Raw genomic sequence first — 24,063 nt, 5'->3', positions numbered from 1 at the left:
ATTCAAAATAATCCTATACAAACCTTAACATCCCATTCCCCTTTATGGGACAACCAATATTCCCCAATCTAGCTCTGCACTACACTCCACATCTATCAAAGATAGAAGATGGTCTATAGCATACAAGTCCCCCTTTTAAATAATCTCTCTCATGTGTGTGTTCAGGTGGAGTTGAAGATGCTAGTCTGAACAAATAAAATCTTACATGGTTTGGGACTTGGTTATTTGAGAGATTATCTGTGCACCCAAGTACATATGGACCCCCTTCAATGTGAATAGCTGTCAACAGGGCATATCCAAGAACATCCCTCAACACTGCAATCCATTTCCACCTTGATTCTCTAGAATAGATTTGTTAGTCACAGATAAAGATTGGATTTGCAATGTACCTGGAAGGCTATCTGGGGTAAGGAGAAGTTGGTAGGTTGATAAATGTAATGCAAGGGACTACATTTGGATTTTATAAGACCGTTTCATGTGCCCGGTTATCCTTTTTGTATCTTATCTTAAAATTCTAATAAGCATCAAGTGTTGCATGTTGATGTTATAAAATCTTAACAGGAACATTAATTTTGAAACACAATTTTAAAACTTATTAACATTTATATGAAGAGCATACTTTACCCCTGAAGTCCTTAGCGGAGTTTTGTGGTGTGATCAGCAGAGGGCCTAATTCAGTGTATAATTCTAGAACTGTTGGATATTTTTAGTAGTCCTTTAAAATTACTTGTATCAACTGGATTAAGAAAAATATTGTATTAACTAAAATTAACCGCCATAAGCGCAGAGGACTACACTACTTTACGATTTATCTTTCAGTCCTATGATTCTATGTTTAGGTTATCAGCATAATGAAGGGTATTTCAAATGAACTGACATAAAACAATGTTGATTTAATCAAAGTATTAATAACTTTTGCTTAACCACACCATCTTAATATGAAGAACTTACAACAACTAAAGCCACAAAATTTGAGACGTAAACATAAAAAAGTGTAACCTAATATTGATAACAGGTTGTGCATTCTCGTGTTCAGAATCGCATTCTGATTCTCCTGTGTCTTCCTCTTTAGTGTTTTCATTCACAGCATCAGTCATCATATCAGATGTCTGTTCATAGTAATGAACTAACTCACGCAACTCATTCAGTCTCTTACGAACTTCATTCAGTTTCCTGGAATGAAAGCAGAATACTTTATATACATGCCCTTACTGGAGAAGGAAACCTAAATTTAGCATTCAGTACCTTGTTTAACAGTGCTCTCAAAAGAAGTGCAGCAAAATTAATCAAATTTAGTTTTAACCAAGTCCCTATATATAATTAATATTTAAAATATACTATAATTTGAGATCTGTAACAACCTTTGCTTGAAGATGTTCTGAAGCCCAAGTTAATCAGTATATTTCACAGAAAATACTAATAAACTAACCTTATCATCTTATGTTACATAATTCAGGTTTTCTACATCCTTCAAAAATATGCTACTTCAGGAAAAAAAAAAATTAAAACGCAACAGAAATGTAGTTAGAACCACTTAGCCCATCATAGCAAATTAATTACATAATAAAATTTGTAAAACATTTTACTGGAGCTTTTCTGTTGGGTTTAGATGGTCATCTTCTTCACTCTCATTCTGAGAAGCAATGGAATCAGGAGGATAAGGAGCAGATGATGCTAAGCTGTTGGACTCTCCATTGACAACAGTCACTATGCCTCCAGGAGCAGAGGCAGCTGAAGTTGTACTTCTTTGATCAATACTCCTTTGAGGAGAGCCTGACACAGGTAAGACTAGAAGGGGAAAAAAAAAAAAAAAAAAAAAAAAAAAAATCAAATTTGGCATTTTATTAAAAATAAGTTACAAAAAAGCCATTTTTTTGTTTGATTATTTGGATTGACCTCCAAGAAGCAGCTTTACTGATTTTCCCAATAGGAACATGTTTAAGGCACTGCTCTAGAAGAATGAGATTTTACAACAGCATGCACAGAAATGAGCAATATTCATTGATACATAAATCTGGAAATACTCTGAATAGATATACTATTAACCACACTTTATTGTCATCTAAACAGGGGTAGTCTATTTTTTTGTCAAGATCCAAATTTCTTGGTCAAGGTACAGACAAGGTCCACACTCCAGAGAAAATAACAAAAACCCACAATAGTGATAAGTAAATAAAAAGATTTCAGGGTCCATTCAAAAGTGTCTGTCAGTTTGGATTTGGCCCATAGTCTGCCTACTGATTACTCCTGATCTAAAGTATGTAACCTTCAGTCCCCTTTATTAACATGAGGTTTAAGGGAAAAAACAGTAAATTAATAGTTTGATTAAGAGCAATCCCCATATTATTTTTTGGCAGAAATGTGGGATCAGGTCTAAGAACCACCTTATCTTTATGAAAAATGGTAAATGGCAGATCTGCCACCAGAGCACATAATTCTGGATGATGTTCTAGCGATAATAAATACCATGTCAATATATGAATAAAATAAGGAAAACTCTGCCACGGAGTCAAATGGGCCTGACCAGACCTAAACCAGCAGCAGCCACCACCAGTGAATTAGGGTACAGGGTGGGTATGGAAAAAAACAACTTTCATGTGGTAGCTCATACAATTTATTTGTTTTTGTTTTTTTTTTTAAAACAGACTGACAGGAAACAGGGATCATCCAAACAGTCCTAGCTGGAAACAGCAGACCGTCCAGTGTCAGCAATGACATTGTATTCCTGGAGCAGCCCCAAGAATGTCAAAAACTGGGTGGGAATTTTCCTCCTCCGTCAAAGAAGGTAAAAATTCAATGTGAATGCCATGTGCCAGGTCATGAAACTGCAAAGTGTCTTCAAAATGAGATGATGCAGAAGCAATATCCATGTGCTCATCAAGCGACAAATTCCAATTAAAGTCTGTATCCATATGCTCTCATTCAAAAACAGGTATTATCTTGTCATCCTGCTCTTCAGAAAGTATGTCAGGAATGACTGACTGAGCTGCAGATTCATCTGGTGGAACTGGACTGCTCAGCCACTATACTTATCTGATGAAACACTGCCTCTTCATCCATAAGGGGGATAATTCAAAAAGTCTTGTGATGGAAACCAACGAAGCGGCCACTGAGCCCAGGGCTGCCAGTCCCTCCAGTAGCTGGCATCCAGGTACATGCCAATAGGAGGAAGAACATTATTGGAGTGGTGAAACCCAAGCTGAGGGGGCACAAACAGAGATAAATCATTCTTCCTCATTCTTCCTCTATCCTCCTCCAACTGAAGATCCAATCTCAGACCTTCTATGAGCCTTAGACATACAAACTGAATCAGAAGACGAAGAAGAATAGAAGGTGAGAAAGCTCTGCCTGCAGACTCTTGTAGGAGTCTTAGGAAGAGGAGGTGGCATGAATTTATCTGGAGAAAGACAGACAAAGCTCCTCTGCTCTTCTACTTTAAGGTGAAGAGGAAGCAGAACACAGTACTGAATAAGCCTGTCTCTTCCTCTTGGTCATTAGCCTGTCATGCAGATCTGAGGAGCACTCAGTAACAGGATGGTGCACATTAGCAACCACAGTAAATGATCTCTTTGAATCTAAGGATGACTTTCAGAACAAGGCTGGAGGAAGGAGCTGACTCCACAGACCTGGAGAGTACCAAATCCAGCAAAACACTCATTTCTGCACCTCTGGTCTTTGAAGTTGAAACTGAAACCAGCTTGGGCTTCAGAGATGGAACTGCAGAGGCCATGTCAGAATCAGACAGATCCCACAAGTCTGATGCATGAGATCTGGCACTGCTAATAGTGGCAGTCTTTTCACTAGCCTTCTTCATGAGAACAGATATTCTCAGCTCAAACAACATGGCTCTCTGTTCACTAGCAGTCAGCCAGCCAGCCAGCCAGCCCTATTCTATAATGGTACCTGTAGAGCCTTGACAACTTTGACAGAAGGATCTGGAGCCAGAACTGATGTCGATGCTTACAGCCTGGAACCTTTAGACTGTTTAACCTTGCTGGAGGAAGCTACCAGAGCCGAAACAGGCCTCTGACTTCGGATCTGATGACCTTCTCGATCTGGACAGTTTAACAGAGAGCTTCCTTAAAACAGAAGTACCTGCAGTCTGTTCTGTCTCTCCAGGAGCACTGGGGGTGTCAAAGTCCAGCAAATAGAATACCCTAGAGGACAATGGTCTTCTCTGTGGCACATAAGGTACTTCATATGGTCATCTGACACTGGGAAGACAGCTGGACACAAAGTGTACCACTTAAAACCTGACTTATTTTCCTCAGTTCTGCTATTACATGGAGCCAAGACTACAAACTATACTTACCACCATCTTATTCTTAGCGTTTAGTACAACTACCATAAACTTCAAAACTATTAAGACTATCAAGCGGAAAAAAACCAGATTCAAATAGAGCTGAGCAGTCCATCAGACATGGCAGTTTATAGAAAATGAGGCAGTAGAGACCACTTCACCCTTTACAGAGCATTGCATTCAGAACATTCGAGTATACTGAAGGAAGATATAGGAAAGGGCACACATGCACCTTAATGGACGACGCTTGGAGAAGGTTCTACCAATATGGGTAACCTGCTGCCTGGCAGTGCCTAAGCATGATTATGCAGAGCCACTGAAAGAAGAAAGATAGGCAGTCCACCAGATGGGCATTGCCATGGAACCTAAGTGAGAAGCTCAACCCCCCTTCTGCCTTCTCCCACCCCCGCACTTTCAGCTGCTGGGAAGGGAGGGGATGCAGGAATTTCTACTGTGAAATCCTGTCCCTGTACCCTACTTGAAGACTCCACCTTTCATATCTGCCTCACTAGTAGGTTATGTATTTAGAACTCTTCCTTCCTCTAGCTGCTGCAAGGGAAGAAGTTTTTCATCTTCTCCCCAGTCTAGATCCTACTGGCTGCAAAAGAGATACAGAGAATCTACTTACTGGTACAAGATATAGGAGGTTCTCCACCATTTACCCCTCTGTCAGAGCTGCAGGAATTGGACCCTTCTACCATTACACATCTCCCAAACACACTTTGGGTTCTTCTCCCATGTCAATAATTTTGCTTATTGTTTCTGATGCTACTGCTAGCCATTTCCCAAACAGCTTAAGTATCAAACTGACGGTCCGTGACAGTTTTCATTGTTGCCAACAGGATTCTGAATAGCAGCACAGAAACAAACTAGATGCTAATTTCACTCAGCTGTTGCAGCTTGTCAAAACAACAAGCAGCAATAAGTACCTAAAACACTGATGAGGACATGCAAGTGAATGAGCCACAGACATGCGGGATGAGTTTGTTGACTGCAATATACCTAACCTTCCTTGCTCATATACCAGGCATTTAACTAATTTCTGTGCAGGGGTGATTACACGGCACCCACCACATAATGATAATTCAGGATAGACCCTCCTCAGCCTCTCTCTAGGACTTAGGAAGAAGGAGAAAGGATACAGAAATGAGCTATGTGAGTAATGGTGTGGAGAGGGGGGAGAGAAGTTACCAAGGGGATACCTCAGTCCATGAAGACTTCTGGCCTCCCTTTCTCCTATAGGTACAAGGTCCATCAGTGAATGTCCAAGCTCATTTACCTCTGGGAACTGGTTCTTTAGCCTTTATCCACACTGGCTACAGGGGGTGCCAGCAATCAGCATGGTCACCTGCCCACCCCATAAGCACATACTTCCTTACATCTATTTCATCCCCAGTCCAGTCTCTAAGATCAAAAGAGACAAATGTCAGCCCCTTCATTTAACAGATGGACTCAATCATCCTTTAAGCTCAGAATATTGGATGTCCATGTGTTTGATCACTGAGTCACCTGCCTCCACAATTATCTGGGCCATGCCAGGAAAGGCAGGGGATGAAAAGCAGCATGCAGAAGGCAAGTGGTAATGGGTGACTGGAGTTATCTGGATATTGAAAGACAGTCTTTGACTGCCTTCCTGGAGGGGAAGGGTTATGGGGGGGGGGAGAAGCAGGCTTTTGAAAAGCCTGGGAGAACTCAAATAAGTAGGGGAAAGGAGGCACAACTGCTATTCAGCTTGATTTAAGGGAGATCATACTATGAAGTAGCAGGGAATTCTGTATTACACAATGGGCAAGACAATGGACTTATCACATGTCCCCTATATTAAGACTGAGACTAACCAATCAACATAAGGAGGAACAGGAGGCATCTTTCACCAAGAGGACAGCAACAGGACTCTGCATTTGTACAGTCTTTTTTGAAATTCCAGTTCTTCAAAAGAACTCCTTAAAAAAAGATGTGCTATCTTCTGTTCAGGAGTGAATTAATCTCTCCCAAAATTAAAGCAAATTGAACCTTGCCTGAAAACTTGGCTGGGCAGGATCCTCATCCGACTCATCTTTATATCTTCAAAGCCACATTTAAAACTTTGTTGCTGTATCACCCAACCTTGAAACAGAAGTCCCGAATAAAGTTTCTGAAACCTCGGGAACCTCACGAAGTTTTAAACACTTATGTCTCAAAGAAAACTAGAAGCGAGAATTTTATTCCCAGGACAATGAGAAAGACAGGATTGCAAAACAGACAGAAACCAAGCCACTCAAACACTTAAACAGCTAGCCATGGAGGGGAGTGAGAAATACAAGCTGGCAAGCTTCTCTGAGGGAGAAAAGAGGTCAGTCAGTACAAATATAAATTTCCCATCTGTTGTATGAAAAGAACTAAATATCAAGTGTCTGGATCGGAACAAACAAACAAATCCCTGTGAAGTATGCCAATTTAAAAAATAGTTATATTACAGGAACAATGAATTTTTATTTTATTACAAACACAAGATGACAAAGATTAGAGAAAAAATTCTTATTTTCAATTTATCTACTTTGTGCATTTAACAGAATTGTATGTATACAGTAAATTTAATTGTTTTATATATTCAGTTTCTTCTGTTTGTGTTGACCTTTTATATAGTAAGAGAAAACATATTTAAAAGATAGGAAAGTGATTTCTAACACCACAAATATTGGTCAGGAATTAAGGGCAAAGCATAACAGTGAAATTATTTAACTCTGTGAAACAGAAAGTCTATTTAAATCCTAGCCTCTATAAAGTAGAAAGATTAACTTTACAGACCTCAGTTAGTGTAAACGTTCCCAAACATTTCAGGAACTTAGCCATTAAAAGTGCTATCAACAGAGGGAGCAACCTATCACTATGGTTCAATGCAATCATTTTAACCTAAGAAAGTAATTAAATTTTATTATTTTCAAGACAAAGGGGGAAGTTACCGAACAAATCACATTAAAATGCATTTTTTTGTCTGTAACACCGTATTTCCATAGTTACAGAGGTAAAGATCTATAGTCAGATTCTTCATTAAATCAGTTTGGTGGACTTTCATAATACTATAAAGCGAAACAGAGGAAACATTCCTAGTTCTGTATTTAAATAACTAACATTAAAAAGGAAACATTGTACTAAACACTGTATTAACATTTTTTTTTGTTACCGAAAGCTACACAAATGACAATACTTCCAGGAGGAAAGACAAGATTGATGAAATACCTTTTATTGAACCAACTTCTGTTGATGGAAGAGACAAGCTTTCGAGCTTCACAGAGCTCTTCCTTGGGTCTGGAGAAGGTAACCAGAGTGTCCAAGCTAAATACAAGGTGGGTCAGCTAGTTAAGCACAAGGAGCTCACACGTGTTGTCAGAAGAGCTCTGTGAAGCTCAAAAGCTGGTCCATTCCACCAACAGAAGTTGGTCCAATAAAAGCTATTACCTCACCCCCCTTGTCTCTCGTCCTGTCCTAGGACCAATACAGCTATAACAATACTGCAAACAATACTTCCATGTACTAAGACCAATGATAAACTGTAACTAATGACTCAAAATTATGTTTATAAGGACTATAAACTATATTAAACAAATCCAGTTTAATCTGCATTCTGCATACATTTACTTACAGGAGGAGTTGTTCAGATGCTGGTCACGAAGTGTGTGAAGTTCTCCTAACAACTTGTCCATTTTTTGTTTTTTACCCTGCAACATTCTCATCTTGCTAAAAAGTTGCGCTTTCTCATCAGGTAAGTGCTGGGACATAGAAGAATTTCTACTTTGTGAAATCTCTCTGGTAAGTGAAAGACTTTCTGCTTGCCTTCTATTATCTGGCACAGGTTGAGTCTAAAATGAATACACTTCATTTTACTACAAGTACTATAAAGATGCCATAGTAATTTTCTAGTTATCCTCCCCCAACTCCAGAAAAGTCAAAGAACATCCCATTTAACTTGTTAGACTCAAGGCTAGTGCTAAGAGCTCCATAACAGGAAATCACGGTTCTCAAACTAAACAATAAATACTTAGCTCTTATATAATTCCAACAGTATAGTAACTAGTACAGATTGTGATGTACAACTGTTGCTCTTGGGCTTCCAAGAACCATAAGCTTGTATCTTGACACTAAGCTTGTATCAGTCAACTAATAACCTCTTCTATCTGCACAGAAGCAAAACAATAACATAAAAAGCATCAAGTGGAACAAAAATAAAAAAACCCAACTTTACAGTCAAATCCAGTTAAGTTTTACATATAATAAAAAATTTCAAATTTGTTGTAGGGTTTTTTAAACTGAATACTGTGTTTTAAACATATGGCAATACATACAATTCTTGTTATGAATTGTGTAAGTAACCCAGGGCATGTTACTGAAAATGTAACTTAAAGAAATCATACCTCAGCAAATCATATAAGGACAGGCATTTACCCTAGACATTTAAAAGGTAGCAATGCAAAAAACAAACTGTGCATCACAGCAACAAGATTTAAGAAACTGTTTCTTTTAAACTGCGCATTGTCACGAAGATTTAACAAAATCCTGTCAAAACAGCAACCGCTCTCATTATGTAAAGAAGTATACTGAAAACTACATCAGAATACCTTTGCAATAAACCTAGATATTCAAATGTTTAAGACTCTCAAAGGGAAATTGAACTAAAATACACACAACACCACAATATAAAAAAGTTACCTGAGATTCATGAAGCTGATTGTGAAAACGCTGGATTAAGTCATTTAATTCTTCATTTAGTTCAGATGTAAGACTCACTCCTGAAACGCTACCTGTGGTCTCTGTTACAACTACAGAAAACAGTAAGTCCAAACATTAAATTAAAAGGTATCTTTTAAGCCAACCATTTTCTTAAAATATTCAAAATGAGTATACACCATAGCTGCTAACATACAGCACTGGTTAGACAAATTTATCTTATTTTTCAACTGCACTAACCAAATCCTGTGAGCGTACCATAGAAATTTAAATCAAACTGAAACATCTGAAATAATCTTTAGGAAAAACAGACCTCCTTAAAACAAAAACAGAAAAAACAAAACAAAAAAACCAAACCTTCCCAACCCCAGAAAGAATTAATCATTTGGTCAATATACAGTTCTTCTGTAAAAACTGACTTATGCAAAAATGCACCTTGTTCAGCAGATCTGTTCCTTTTGTGTTTTCAGATTTTTTTCATACAAATAAGATAAGTTCAGTTTTTCTGTGTGTTTTTTTGTTTTGTTTAAAAACTGCGTATGGTCCTGCAGAACCGACATTGCTAAGAAGAATGAGCTGGATGGTGTACTTCTCATATCAACAGAACTCTATATTCCAATCAGTTACAGTCAAAGACAGTGGATTATATGGGTGTAAAGAAGGCATGTAATTTGGCCTCCAGAAACTTTAGTGACCATGGTGTGTTAGAAGGAAATACTTCAGCTTAACACTCAGATTTGATTTGCCAGGCTGGCAATTAGTGGGGGAGGAGGGAAGCGAATTTTTACTTATGAACTAAGCATGTTTGATATGGAAATCAAGACAAATGCAGAACCCCACAGCACTATTTAAAAACAGTCACTTGTCTAAGTAGACTAGGACCTTACAAATACATCTATTTTAGTCATACTAGAGTGTGGGTGTCTGGCCTATTTATTAAACTCTTAACTGGGTTTATTTTTAAAATGTTACATTTGTTTAATTTTATATCAAATGTTTTTCTTTTCCCAGTCCCTGTTTCTACTACCTTTTTCAACACAAGGATTAGTGGGTTGCTGCTCTGAGTATCACAAGGACAAAAGTGACACAAATCAGAGTAGCACTAGGGAACAGAGTCCCATTCTAGGGTTTGACTTAAGTGACCTCTCCCTCTGTCTACCACCTCCTCCTCTTAAGACAATTTAAGGAGAGAACAGGTGGAGTATGGGACTTCAGATTTCTACCATTACTGGGGAGTTTGGTTAGGGGAAGAGAAACAATAAGGAACAGCTGAATGTGTCCAAAAGCTGATTCAAAAGAGCTGCAAAGAAGAAATGTTTTCTCAAGAACCATCAACCTCCCTTGCACTAGCAACAACTCTCAATAGGCTCCCTACCAGCAGCTCACATGCCATTTTTCTCTATTCCAGCCAGAAACCTAAATATCTGACTAGTTCCACCTCCCCTTCTACAGCATGTTTGCTTCAGGAGAGGAAACAGGAGCCAAGTAGAGCAATTGTTCAAGGCAGCAAACTTGACAAGAGTCTGGAACGTAAGAATTTATCATAACATACATTTCTCCTTCCACATACCAGAATCATCCATGACAGCAATTGCCTGCTCTGCTTTCTGCTGAAGAGCAAGAAGAGCAGCTTGTCTTCCCTGAAGTGCTTTCAGCTGTTCCTGTTGTTGTAACATCCTTGTTAATAAGTCATGTTGCTTCTTTAAATTCTCTAGCTCCTCTTTAGCATCCTGCTGGGGGTCTCTAGCCTGGAACGTAAGAAAGGATGCTATAACAAGTTTGGAATATAATTTGATTACACTACCATAATAATAGGATGATGTAAGCAGAATCTTAGCAGGGCAATGAAAAACTAAACTGTTAGTCCTGAGAAGTGTAAAAAGATGAAGATTTAACTTTCCTCTCTTCACACTTAAAACTAATTCTTCCAGGTCAAGTTTGAGTAATTTTAGGGAAAACTTTGTAACTGCCATGCTGCACAATGCCTTGTGGATAAGTAACATTCTTTAGTCTCCAGGTCTGTCAACTCAGCACCTTCCACAAGCAAATTACAAAATTAAAAGCTCGCACGTTTCTTCCTTTAACTACACTAAGTTTATAAATTCATTAACACAATGGGCATATAAGCATCAAGCCATAAGAGAGTACTCCTCTCTCCAATCCTTGATGGATATAAAATGCAAGTTAAGACACTGAATTAAATGAGAAAAAAAGCAAAGACTTCTTTTTGGTGTTGAACTTGTTTTAAAGAGTCTCTGTGGCAGACACTTTTTTAAAAACATCCACCTTATCCTCTTTATTTCCTATATTGGCTCAACAGTCCAGTATAGAGTGAAAACAGAAATTGAACCATCTATTCATAAGGTACGTGTTACGTGGCTGCCAATCTAAAGAAGCTCCATGAGTCCCTGCCTCAGTAAGATCTAAGATCCAGAATGATCCACTAGCCTCAAAGCTTAGCTTTTTCAGCACACTATTTTGCAACAATTGTTTCTCATTCCATAAAACCTATAACCCAATGTTATAACTCTGCATCAAGTTTGAACCAGCATCTTCACAGTAGGCAGACAGGACTACAAAAAATACCAATATTGTAAATTTTTAAATATTTCTGTTAAATATTTCATTAAAAAATACCACCTTTTGTTTCCCAATGAAAGAAAAAAAATTCACTTGCCATCTAGCGTGGAGTGCCTAATGTAAGCACCTAAACATTTGAACTGTGAAAAATTCCAACGGGGAATGCGCTTGCATATACTAAGGTACTCGATCCTATCGCAGAAGTACTTACCACAGAGTTTTGGAAGTTATTAGAAAAGGTAGGGGTGAAGTACTTTAATAGATAGTAAATGAACTTTGTAGCTAGGCCGTTGCTTTTTGCTCCCCTAGTAGAGCCTGGGTCCCAGAATGGAGTGAATAACTCTCTCACCTAGGCATCGGAAATATCTGAATCTCCAAATATCAATGTTTTAAAGAGTAAAGAATGTTCGGCTCAATCCACTATTTTTAAACATCCAGAAGTAAATTGTTAATAAAAGGTCTTCAAAAATGTAATAAAAACTTGCAAGTGTACAGCACTTTCACAAACAACTTCAAACCACTAAGAACATCAATGATAATATCCCGTGTAAATCCCCATTTTAGATAGAGAAACTGAAGCATGGAAAGATTTGGTGATATTTGTACACATAAATCAATGGCAGAGGAAAAAAACCAAACCGATAAATAAGCCAAACTTCATTTCAAGCATATCAAAGGCATCTCTATTAATTAAAAACAGAGCCAATTTTTTTTCAAGTTCGGTGTCTAAAGTTAGGCACTCGAACTTGAGAAATTTGATATAAAGGATATACAAATAATGTTTTGAACAGTTTGAGTTTAAACAAAAAAGGTGGAGCACTAAAAATTCAATCTATTACCAAAATATTTAAAAATCAGAGCAGGACTGGACACATCTCTAATGAGATTCTGAAAGGCACTGACCCTGACTAATATGTTTTTCCCTGCAGGTACAGTATATACTGGGGATTACTACAAGCATGCAGATCAGGAGCATAAAAATTACCAGATCTTTAAGATGTGTGAATCTAAAATTACACTACATTAAAGCCGATTTTAAAATATGTTTTCCCAGAAATAAGAGTGCAACTGCATCAAATCATGAACCTGAAGTGGCAAGCTGTGGTGAAAAGTTAAATTAATAGCTTACAAACACTTAGATTTACCACTCACTAATCAAAAAACAACATATGTTGGGCTGGAGGAAGAAATTAGTAAAAACTCATTTTTATAAAATCTCCACTTCCCAAAACAAGTCAGCAGAAGAGACATTCAATGAAAAGTTAGCCGAATACAGATAAGTAGGCCAGATCTACTGTTATAGTGGTGACTAATGCATTAAACATCAGAAGATTTTGTTTGGAAAGAATCAACAGAGAAAAAAGTAATTGTTCATTACAAATAATTAATATGTTTTAAAGCTGTTTAGCAACAAATGAATTGAGGAAGAAAAAGAAAAATCAGCAAGTACAGACCTATTTTGGAGACTTTCCAAGATAATATTCTGAAGTGTACCTGTGAGGGTAATCCAATCCTAATAGGCCAGATTTCCCTGCCATTCAGAGCAGCTCTGTCACCTTTCCCTTTTGGGCTTCTTGTAACATCAGTGTCTGAAACCTGTCCTTGTGAAGCTGAATTCCCTAGTTTGTCCTCAATGCAGGGGCGAATTTTCAGACTAAAAGATACCTCCTTTATTAAATAGTTTAGTATGTTAGATTTAGAACACACTCCAGTTTAACATGCATTTTTAAACTATAAAATTGATTGCCTAATTCTTACATGTCTTACTTGTTATTTATGGCAAACTATTACTTCAAATAAGTCTCTTCTTTTTTAATTAATTTTACTGTATTTTCAGTTTACTTTGTTAATTACTTTCATAAATGACAGGATTCAAAATATCACTGTACCATGTAATTGTAGAGAGCTATTTTTAGTATTTCAAATAACCATATTATAAAAGAAACCTAATTCCAAAATTCTTAAAGCCACACACACAAAAATGAAACAATACTCTTTCTGTATAGATAAAGATACAAGCATTCTGTATGGATATATATTTTCTATCAGTATTGGTTATTTCTCACATTTTAAAGAATATTAAAAGTTAGATGTACATGTTTAATCTCTACAATTTAATCTTTTTGAGAGATCTAATAAAAACAACTTCTTGCAGGATTTTAATAATTAGATTGAGAGACTGACTGGTTTCATTCTGACTTTTAATTAAGTACTTCTGTATTCTTTATTTAAATACTATTTTGTAACTTCCTAGAACATGCATTCCTAAACCATGCTCTGTGGGAGCCCTTTGCTGATATGTTTCCAGCCAGCATGCTGTGGACTAAGAGCCAACAGCATATACACAGATGCTTAAATTGTATTAAAAAGAAGACAAAAACATTAGGAAGTATTCAATGTTCTTTTTCATATAAGCAACTGCTGAACTTGCTACAGGAATGTTGTATGATCACGAATGGAAGAGGAGATGGTCTGTGCAATCATGAGTGTGTATATATATATATATATATATATATATATATATATATATATATATATATATAAATGAAGAGTGCACAAGACACTAATAAAAGGCAGCCCATCAAATTAAAGAGGTTGGGAATCCCTGTCCTACAGCAATGCTTCTTATTGCATAGATATGCTTATGCCTCCTGTAGCAACAACCCATGATAGTGAACCATTTCCACCTCTCCATTATCCTTCAATTTCCCTAATACTGGAAACACACCACTTACCAAAAACAGTTTAAAAAACTAGTCCTTTTCTGCACTGTTATCAGGCAAGATACATATTTAACCCCTAAATTATTTAAAAGATTCATAAGCTATGAAAAAGTAAAATTGCTACAACAGAAGCTCTTTAAAAACAAACATTTTTTACATATACATCGAGGGTTTGGTGGGTTTAAGTCTTGAACTGAACTTCAGATTAACAATAGTGTCAAATATCAGTCAGGAAAAGAAAAACAAGTCTTAATTTCTAGCACTTTAATTACTAAAAGCAGCTTACCGTGGTATCTGAAGCCTCAGACTGCACATCTATGTTTAGCGATGTGCTCTCAGCTACAGAACCAGATCCCACAGCTGAATCTATAGTCCGAACATCCTCCTCCTCATTTTCTCTAGCCTGAAATATTTTAGTGGCATAAATCAAAAGCTATGTAAATGGGGTAGTAAAAATGAATAATTATGGAAGGTACTGTATCTTGAAATTAACTCCCCCAGTGGTACCATCAAAATACCAATGGTTGACTCCTTAAAGTTTTCTCACATTGTTTAAAAGAGACATATCTATTTTTTAAGTTCTGAAACTTACAAGCATCTTTTGCAAAAATTTAAGATAGGATTTCTCCTGTTCTTTAAGATGGTCTATGAGATGTGACAAGCGCTCAACGTTAGCAGATCTTTCATTTTTTTCTACAAGATCATCCCGCATGGAGCTGGCCTTGGCAATATAGTCACGAATTTGAACTAGTCTGCTCACAATCTGCAAAGAAGACATTGAAATTACTCAGTGAGTTAATCAATAGTTTTGATTTTTGAGATTCACAAGACATGATGGCGATAGTTTAATTTATACCGCATATATGTGAATAATATGAAAGATGACATACTAGAATGTATGGTCTCAATCCTACAATTGGCACGGACTTCATTAGGGATGGTGCATGTGCATGAAGTTCCAAGATTGAGGCCTAATGTTGCTTCTGTCACAGATACAAGGTGCACTATTGAACTAATATCTCTAAACATTGTCACAATTTGTATGCTCGTCCCAAAAACATTAAAATGGCAATCAGATCAACCTCTAGGCTTAAGAATGGTGTATTACTGCTTCTATCTCAGTATGCAAAGTTACCAACATTATGTGATCATAAGCATTTGCACACAGAGTATATTTTAAGTCTCATTTCATGTGTTCTGAAGCAAGTTACTTTTTAAATAATTAAGAGTAGCAAAATATACATCTTCATATTATTTGGAATTAATTTAAAATATTAATGAAACTTTCTACTTATCAGAGTGTCTACCAAGCAACAATGAAATCAGACAGTTTCTAAAAATCCCGGTTTTATAGGAGGAAGAGATTGCAAGAGGAATAGGCTGAGTTACGAACAATACCTGGCTACTATCCATAGCAGGTTCTCCTCTTCCATCTTCTTGAACAGACACTTGACAATTTTGCAAGAAGTCTTTACTCAGAGCAGATGCAAATAACTCTTTACATTGTGATGATCCATCAGTTTCTTTTTTTTGAGGGCTTGTGTCAGCATCCTTGCCTTTGTTAGTGTTAATCTGTAGTGATAGGAAGTTGAATGGTTTTCTAGTTTCATTAAGCTGACGTTTGTTGTTAGCAGCTGTTGCTCTACCTTGAGAATCACTTCCAATGCTCCTCTACATAAAAACAAACCAAAGGAAGTTATATGTTACTTAAAATATTCCTTCAAAAAGATTGGTCAACTTTTACTAGTTAACAGTTGAACAATTGAGTGGTATGTCATATGGCACTACTTGGCATAGCTTGAAAAAACAAGAGATTCACCTACTAGCCAGAGAACTAAACATTCCAGCTGATGCACAATATTAAAGATGGCACCACCAGGCACATTCTGGTAAGAAGCTAAACCTCCCAACCAATCTCCTGGGAATGACAGGGAGAGTTCTGGATTTCCTATCAGGGTGCTGTCCCTGGACCCTGTGCTGAACTCCAGCTTTGTGCCTAGTAATGTGAAGCTACATCTCCCTTCCAAATGCATGAGAAAAAAGCTACTTATCCCATAGCCTCATAACTATTGAACTGGAACAAAGAACAGCATCTGATACTGAATTCTTCTATACCCTATTGCTTGCTGTGATAAAAGAGGATCTCCCAACCTACTCCAGACTCCTTTTTTTGGGTTATCTTCCCCCATCCGTATCTCCAGAGCTTTCTTCTGCCACAATTAGGCTGGAATTCAGAAAACTTCACGGTTGCACACAGAGAATAAATATATCAGTTCGAATCTACTGTTCCTTTGAAAAGCTAAGAGCAGCAACAGAAGCTGTCTTCTAGAGAAGTCTGTCTTCAGATTTGGGAAGACAGCAAAGCAACGGATCACATTTGGAAAGTTATTGTCTCAATCAAAGACTAGAAGTCACTGTTTTAATTGAAAATTTAAATTCAGCAAAAATGTAGTGCTTCCCCTTATTGCCAGCCAAACACTTCCTGCTCATTACTAGAGAATCCATTTTTCAAACTTTTATACTGTGTTTTGGTATAAATTTCAGATCTGCCTTTCCTTGGACAAAGGAAAACTAGGCATTTATAGCTTGAGACTCTAGCCCATGAGAACAGAGAAACTCAGAAGTGTAGTAAAAAGCATGACATTCCATTCTGCCATCAGGCATCCCATCCAGACATAACCAGGGTCAGAGTCTCAAATGACATTACTTCAGGAAGTAATGCCTTCAAGAAAATACTTTCAAGATTGGCAGGTAATGAATAACCTCTCACTCACACAGATGTGTTAAATACAGAGAAATACTGACTTGAAGAACATCAATTTACAATTTATCAATTACAGAGGGGCACCATATGGCACACTTCAGGTATACTGTCTAATGAAAATGGCTGACCTACCCTTAGGTATCTGTATCCCATGATCCAGAATATGTGTACTTTTCTACACTTTTTCCAGTTCAGAATCTGAACTATTATTTGCTATGTGACATCAATGCACATTTTTTATTTGAGCCACTGACTTTCAAAGTCTTTCCTTTTGCAATTTGTCAGATTAATAGACAGTTTAGCATGTTTGTGTTGTTTTATATTCACATTTATACAATTTTTCCAAATACATATCCACAAACCTGATCCAGATCACTGAAGTTTATTCTTTGTTTAAGCCTTTCTAATTCTGCCTGCTCTGGAACAGACATCTGAGTCATATATCTAGTGTGAGGAAAACTATGAAGAGTCCTTGACTTCCGCCGTCCCATTCCGGGTGAGGACTCTGGAGATATGTCATTAGTAAGCCTTGTTTCACCTTCCCCACCAAATTTTTTCTTGTTTTTCTCGGAAGACCTGTTTGCTTTCTTCTGTTGACCTCCCCAATCCTTCAGAAAAGTAGGGAAAAAAAGGCATATTAATTATCTCTTTGTGAAAAAACAGATATGGTTTACTTGAGTGAACCAAAATTTGGCTCAATTTTAGAATTACAGAAAGAAAACAAAAAATGCCAAAACATTCTCAAATGATTGCTTAATTGTAAGTATCAAATTGGAAAATATAGTTTTCTCCAATGTACAAATAAGAAGTAACCTGACAGGGAGCTCGGTCTTCTTAACCGTTTTTATCTTCAGAAGCATATGTTCAATTGAAACAAGGCAACACTAGCATTTTTTTCTACTCAGTCTGTATCTGGCTATAATGCTTAACATTGAGGGCAAATTCCCACTTATGGCTTCAATCAAATAGTTTAGCTCCTCCCCAGATAATGGTTTATCCATAGCTATATTTGCATCTCAGTTTTGATAGACCATCTCTTGATCAGAAATAATAATTCATATCAGCATATGGCCCTTTCAAATTTATCATGTTTGCATCATACATTTGTTTGCTTACTTTTGTTTGAGTTGGATACATGCATTTAGTTTTATGCTTCTATTTCTACTGTAGTATTTTGTTTGACAATTTTTATGATTTCATATCGGTCCATCACTGCAGTAGAATCTGCACATCGATTTTCACCTATAGTATGATGTGACAATTAAAACGTTAACATGAATTATACCGTATTGTTCAGCCGGTCATCAAAGCTTTCATTGCTCCAACTTGGCAAGTCCTGATCATTCATGCCTTCCTCAAAGGGACCACCTCCTGTTGCCATAGTATGCAGTCAAAAAATACTGTAAAAAAGTGATAGTTAAACCTGTTTTAATATTTTCCATATTAGAGATCTTTTTCTATAAAGACAAACTATTCTAATCTAAGCTCAGCACGATGCACTTCCCATGAACTAAATGGGAGAATAGAAAGTTATTATGTGCAGATCCTCAGAAGCCTAGGAAATTGAGCTAATATGAAAAATATTTTACAAAGCTATTTTATGAAACTGTAAAATTCCTACCTATTAGCAATGCAGAAGAAAAACAAGATAGATGCTAAAACCAAACATTCTCACAGAAGTTGTAAATAAACGATGAAATTTACTTTCTAAAATTGTTCTCTTATAAAAGAGCAGTACAAATTAAAAATAGTTCTGTATTCCTCACCTTGTCTAATAAAGAGCACAAAGGCATAATCAGGAATTTAATTCCTGGAAACACTATAAAGAATGCAATATAGTAACATCAGGTCCACAGTGATGTCAGTCTCACACAATGGCTTTTTAAAAGTTTCTTATAAAGAATTTATTCAAAGCAAAACTTGCTGCATTTATTTCAATACTAAAATATGTTGTAACACAGCACGGAAAGTGAAACTTGCTAACAATCAGTAAGAGGAATTCCTTTTCCTTACTATACCACAAATTACAAACATTTAGTTAGAGAATGCTGTGGGTTTTATCCTAAATTTGGTTTATAGCAAAATAAAAATATATGCACTGCTATATTTTTGTATTCAACAAGAAAATAGTTTTGCTAGTGTAAGATAAACTAAGGGTAATTAAAAACAAATCAGAAGTTAAATGAACTCTGTCAATAGCTAAAGAAATCACTAAGGTTTTTTGTTTTTTTTTGTTTTTTTAATTCTTGTTTTGATACAAGTAACACCCGAGTTGAGTATAGCTAAAGAAAACTAAAAAAAAATATATTATGAATTTTAAAAGCCAAATCTTTAGTTTATCCTGTTGAGTTTTGGTATGAAAGTTCCAAAATAACATGTAATTACAAATAGTATAGTACTGCGATACCAAGTATGCACAATACATGAACAAATCTGTATTTCAGGTACTTGTAGCACACTTTAGCTAGGTTGAGCAGGAAACCAGTTCTCTTTTACCCATATTGATATCCAGATAAAAACCACCTTTAGTTACATAAGTGGAATACTGACATGCTTTTGCAAATAATCACCAAAAAATAAATAAATTATAGAATACTAGGGGGTTAGATATTCATCCCCATCCCAGACCACTAATTCCAAAGCCCACATTTTCATGCCATGAACAACACACATTACATATGCAGAGGTCACCTGTGATTACAAGTTGGCTACTACCCAAGTGGTCTCTAGTCCAGCTGGGATCGAAGCTAGAAGAATGAGGCCTGGTCTACATTTGAAATTTGTACCACTGAGAGTATTTTGGTTACCTAATGTGGATGGAGTTACACTGGCAAAAAAAAAGGGGGGAGGGGGCCTTTATAGCAGGATAGTGTATTCTCCTTCCTGTACAGGAATAAGCTATACCAATAAGCACTTTAATACTGGTTTAACTGCATCCACATGAAGGTGTTGTACTGCTTTATCTATAGCAGTAAATGTGGTACAATTTCTACTTGTTAACAAACCCATAGTTCACCTCCGCCTAGGCACAAACTGCATAGCTAGATTAATTTACAAAACAACAAAATTAAAATATCATAAACATGTATTACTTTAGAAAACTGTTTTTTAAATCCATAGAAGGAACAAGCACTGTACAGATTACAAGGTTTGTGAGCAAAGCTATCTTTGGCTTTATCTTTTTGATAGCTGAGATATAGGAGTCCCTCAGAGTCCACTGTCTAGCAACTACCTACAACTGTTGCCAGGCCTGACAAACTCATTACACATAACATTGTTATAACATTTATCCAAAGAGTATCTTTAAGGTACCATATGAAAACTGATGACAGTCTACAGTAGTTATTAATACTCTTGTACAATGCATGCACAATTAGCATGTAAAGAAAGTTATTTAGGTGTGCTAGAAATATGTTACTAAAATATGTTACTAAAAGCAATCCAAGTAGAGCTGATAAACTAATTTTTCCTAGACAAAGGAATGTACATTGGCCTGTCCACCAGGGTCAGGTTTTGTAAGCAAAAGACAATGAAAGTAAAAAGGTAAGTGACCAAAGGTAAACAGAGTGATCAAACAGCAGAAAGAGGGTACCAATTTGCTGGAAAACACACAATAGGACCACAGTCTGAATTCCAGAGGGTCTTCTTCATGGCTCCTGAGGCAAAAATAACAAACTCTGGGAAGTATGAGGAGAAGCAAAGAGGCATGCTAGTTATCCATTATTTAAGGGACAAAGAGGCCAGCGCTCTTTCAATCTGTGAAAGATGGATGGATCCCCCAGCCATGTGGGTGAGGATGCTGAGAACTGACTGTACGTGAGAAATTGCTACTTTTAGACACTAGAAAGTGTCTTTTTTTTTAAATTAGTTGTAACCAGTTTCTATTATCCTTACTTAATATCACTTGACTCTCTGTCCTCTATTAATAAACATTTTTAGTTTTACTATAAAATCATCTCAGTACTGTGAGGTCCTCATAAATTAACAGGCTTTCATGTCTCTTTGGAGGAAGTGGACTTGGTAATTTTGGTGAGCATCCAGCAATAGGGCTGGATACTGCAAAGAGAAGCCTCTGGGTGGCTCAGGAACTAGAGTAGCAGTGTCTCAGGGAGTTTGCTGAAAAGGTAAACAGTCTGGTGTGGCAGGGAGCTAACAGTCTAAGCTAAAGGAGTTTCTTGTTGAGGCAGTGGAGTAACACAGTAGCTTAGGGTTCTGGGCTCCAAGAGGAGCATGTCACAGTATATTTAAGAGAGGCCTGACAACATCAACTGAAAACAGCTCTGATAAACCAATGTGAGCACACACCTAATATTTACACTATTCACATTTAACAGCACTAAAACTCTATTGCTGACACCATATGAGAGAAGTTTGTCTCAGCTGCTCCTACTCATACTACTCCTCTGGTGGACTTTCCTGAAAGGGTATTTCAAGTACCAAAGGGAGAAAAAGATGCTAAAGAAGTACTAACCAGTGACTTTGCCGGGAAAAGTAAAGACTTTGCCAAACAAAAGCATAATCATATCCTAAACTTATGTCTCTAGAGAGAGCAATACACCTGGTGCTATAAGCAGATGTCATCACCAGAGGTGTACAAGTGAGGAGAGAAACACTAGGTCATGAAAAATGTTATTGTTATTGTTTCCAAGACACCGCATTTCAAATCAATACACTCTATCAACACCAAGATACTAATATACAGTACTCTTCTCAACTAATCTTATGTATTATATTTTCAACCAAACAAGAATATGTGAAAGACCAACTGGTTCTGTTTAATATTTGATTTCACATAATTAATGCACAAAGGAAATCTTATGAGGAAAATTAAGATGTATAAAGCTTGTCAGCTAATTCAAAATAAAGGCATATTTATCAATTCAATTCACTTTTTTTGTGTGTGCAAATATAGAATAAATTTTAGCTACAATGTACAATTAAGGGAAAATCCTACTCTGTGGAAATCCACTGTGTGGATATTCAAAACTTGACAGTGTAACAACCATTTTATCCTGACCTATGTCACTGGCCATAATGAGTTCATTTTGGCAAGATTAAAGACCATCTGGTTTACCATCAAACTAGGTAAGCATATTCTTCCCTTATGGTGTTGTATAATTTGTCCAAATCTAATATGAGATTACATCACAACAGCCAATTTCTTCCAGTGTAAAAAAGCATGGGCATTATTTATCTTAGCATCTAAGAGAAGAAAGATACAGATCAGATACATTTTTATTACTACATCAAAACTTCTGTAAGGACGGAGTTTGAGCTATTTCCACTTCAGTAAGACTTCTGTGACTGCACATCAGCCAAGATCAGTTCACTTACACCATGCAAACTCACTGAAACCTTAAGTAACCATTTTCTCCTATTAGCTCTTAGTTGGATTTACCAATATGTGGATAGCACTGGAATTTATAATCCTGGTTTATAACATTCACTAAATTAACTAGGCTGCATGCTTCAGAACAATGCTGAATGAGGATCAAGGCAGTTTATCATATCCTGATGATTTCCTGCATTTGTTTTTAAAAAGTTTTCTAATAAACCTGCATCCCTATTAGACTCACTCACACAAATTCTTAGAAACCAATGCAAATCCCTGGTTACTTTAAAATAACACATTTTTCACCAAGATTAGCTCTGTTATCTCTTGCTCTACTATTCTTTCAACTTCTTTCCCCCCCCCCACCCATTAGTTTGTTTTAACTGAGAAGACCACATTCAGTTCTTTGCTAACAGTCAATTTAATAAAATTTCATGCACAGGGAAATTAAATTCAGTTTTTCTTGCTTTTTTAGTTGGTGTCTTGTTTTCTTTTGCTTTACTTCCTAGCAGCTATTTGCAGAAGAGATCCTCTTATGAAAGCTTTGCTGTCCTCCATTACTCTCCCTTTTTGTTTCCACCAATCTATACTCAACAGCAGGAAATTTTGCAAGATAGTGTTAATATCCTGTGTGAACCTGTTATCCTTCAGCATAGAGTCATTAGTCTCCACTACTTACATTTTTCTTTACTACTAGGAACTTTAAAAAAAACCCACACACATTTGTCTGAAAATTTAATGCCTACTACCATCACAATATCTAATACTAGTGTAACTGAACAGTTAGTCAAACTAATACCTTTATGTTTATTCTCTCTAGTTTTCAACAACACTTTGCATTTTCCACCATTTCCCAGTAACCTCCCTTACTGAAGAGCACCTAATAAGCACTAACAACAAATAAAATAATTTAAAAAAAACAAACAAAATATTCAGGCCATTCCAGTTACTGGATAGTCTGATCAATCAGAAAAATGCTTTGTTAGGCTAATTTTAAAAAACAGTCTCAAACATTTCAAATTGAGAGAATTCCTTCTTTTTTATCATCAAGTAGTCACAGAAATACAACATGTCTACACCTCATTTTAGCATATCTTGCACTAATGATCCATAAAGTAAATTTTGTATTCTCTAGATATAATACAATACAATATCAAAACTGCTGACCCTATTAGATATAATGGCAATGACCAAATTGTGTAAAGGTACAAGTTTGATAAACATTTGGCACTAGAACAAACCAATGCCAAGATGTAATCTTTTATTTCAGGGTAGCTTCCCCCCCACCACCACTTACAACTTCAAGTGGGACTCGGTCAAGTTATGAACCAATCTCTTGTCAAATTTTAAAGTATCCATTTGAGCTGTAAAAGCTCAAAATCTTTAAAACGTTAAACATTTATAATTTGATTTTTGGGGGAAGGAAATCAAACGTTCTGCACAAAACTTCAGCTCAGAAGCTCTGAAAACTAGAGATATTAAAGGGACAATATGAATTTAAAATCTAGCCAATTAAAAAAACTGAGTTAAAAGTAGTTTCGGGTACCACAGACGCTCATGAATCCCCCTTCTAATCTCCAATTTTACCACCATATTTTCTTATTTTTTTAAAACTCTCTCTCTCCCTGTTGCTATGCGGAGACCCAGGCAACTGAGAAAG

General features: G+C 36.6%; 1 protein-coding gene across 15 annotated transcripts in view; it reads right to left on the bottom strand.

Moving 5' to 3' along the window:
* Positions 1-24,063, bottom strand: part of PCM1 (pericentriolar material 1) — a 78,748-nt gene that overhangs the window by 53,230 nt on the left and 1,455 nt on the right. For 10 of the 15 annotated variants that reach the window (XM_067530596.1, XM_067530598.1, XM_067530595.1 and 7 more), the window contains 11 exons: positions 18,357-18,471; positions 17,434-17,679; positions 15,706-15,978; positions 14,900-15,070; positions 14,594-14,710; positions 13,079-13,252; positions 10,575-10,752; positions 8,987-9,096; positions 7,923-8,139; positions 1,587-1,788; positions 1,000-1,173 (listed from right to left, as the gene is read on the bottom strand). In XM_067530596.1, the coding sequence (XP_067386697.1) occupies positions 1,000-1,173; positions 1,587-1,788; positions 7,923-8,139; positions 8,987-9,096; positions 10,575-10,752; positions 13,079-13,252; positions 14,594-14,710; positions 14,900-15,070; positions 15,706-15,978; positions 17,434-17,679; positions 18,357-18,452 (1,958 nt within the window). In that variant the 5' untranslated portion in view covers positions 18,453-18,471. The remainder of the gene's footprint in view (positions 1-999; positions 1,174-1,586; positions 1,789-7,922; positions 8,140-8,986; positions 9,097-10,574; positions 10,753-13,078; positions 13,253-14,593; positions 14,711-14,899; positions 15,071-15,705; positions 15,979-17,433; positions 17,680-18,356; positions 18,472-24,063) is intronic. The other 5 variants (XM_067530607.1, XM_067530610.1, XM_067530608.1 and 2 more) reach the window with 3 other exon arrangements.

This window comes from Emydura macquarii, unplaced genomic scaffold (genome assembly GCF_026122565.2).
Source record: "Emydura macquarii macquarii isolate MOO-44397 ecotype Brisbane River unplaced genomic scaffold, CSIRO-AGI_Emac_v2 contig_3108, whole genome shotgun sequence".
Taxonomy (NCBI): Eukaryota; Metazoa; Chordata; order Testudines; family Chelidae; genus Emydura; species Emydura macquarii.
Note: the sequence above shows the minus strand (reverse complement) of the source record. Positions and strands in the feature narration are given on the sequence as shown.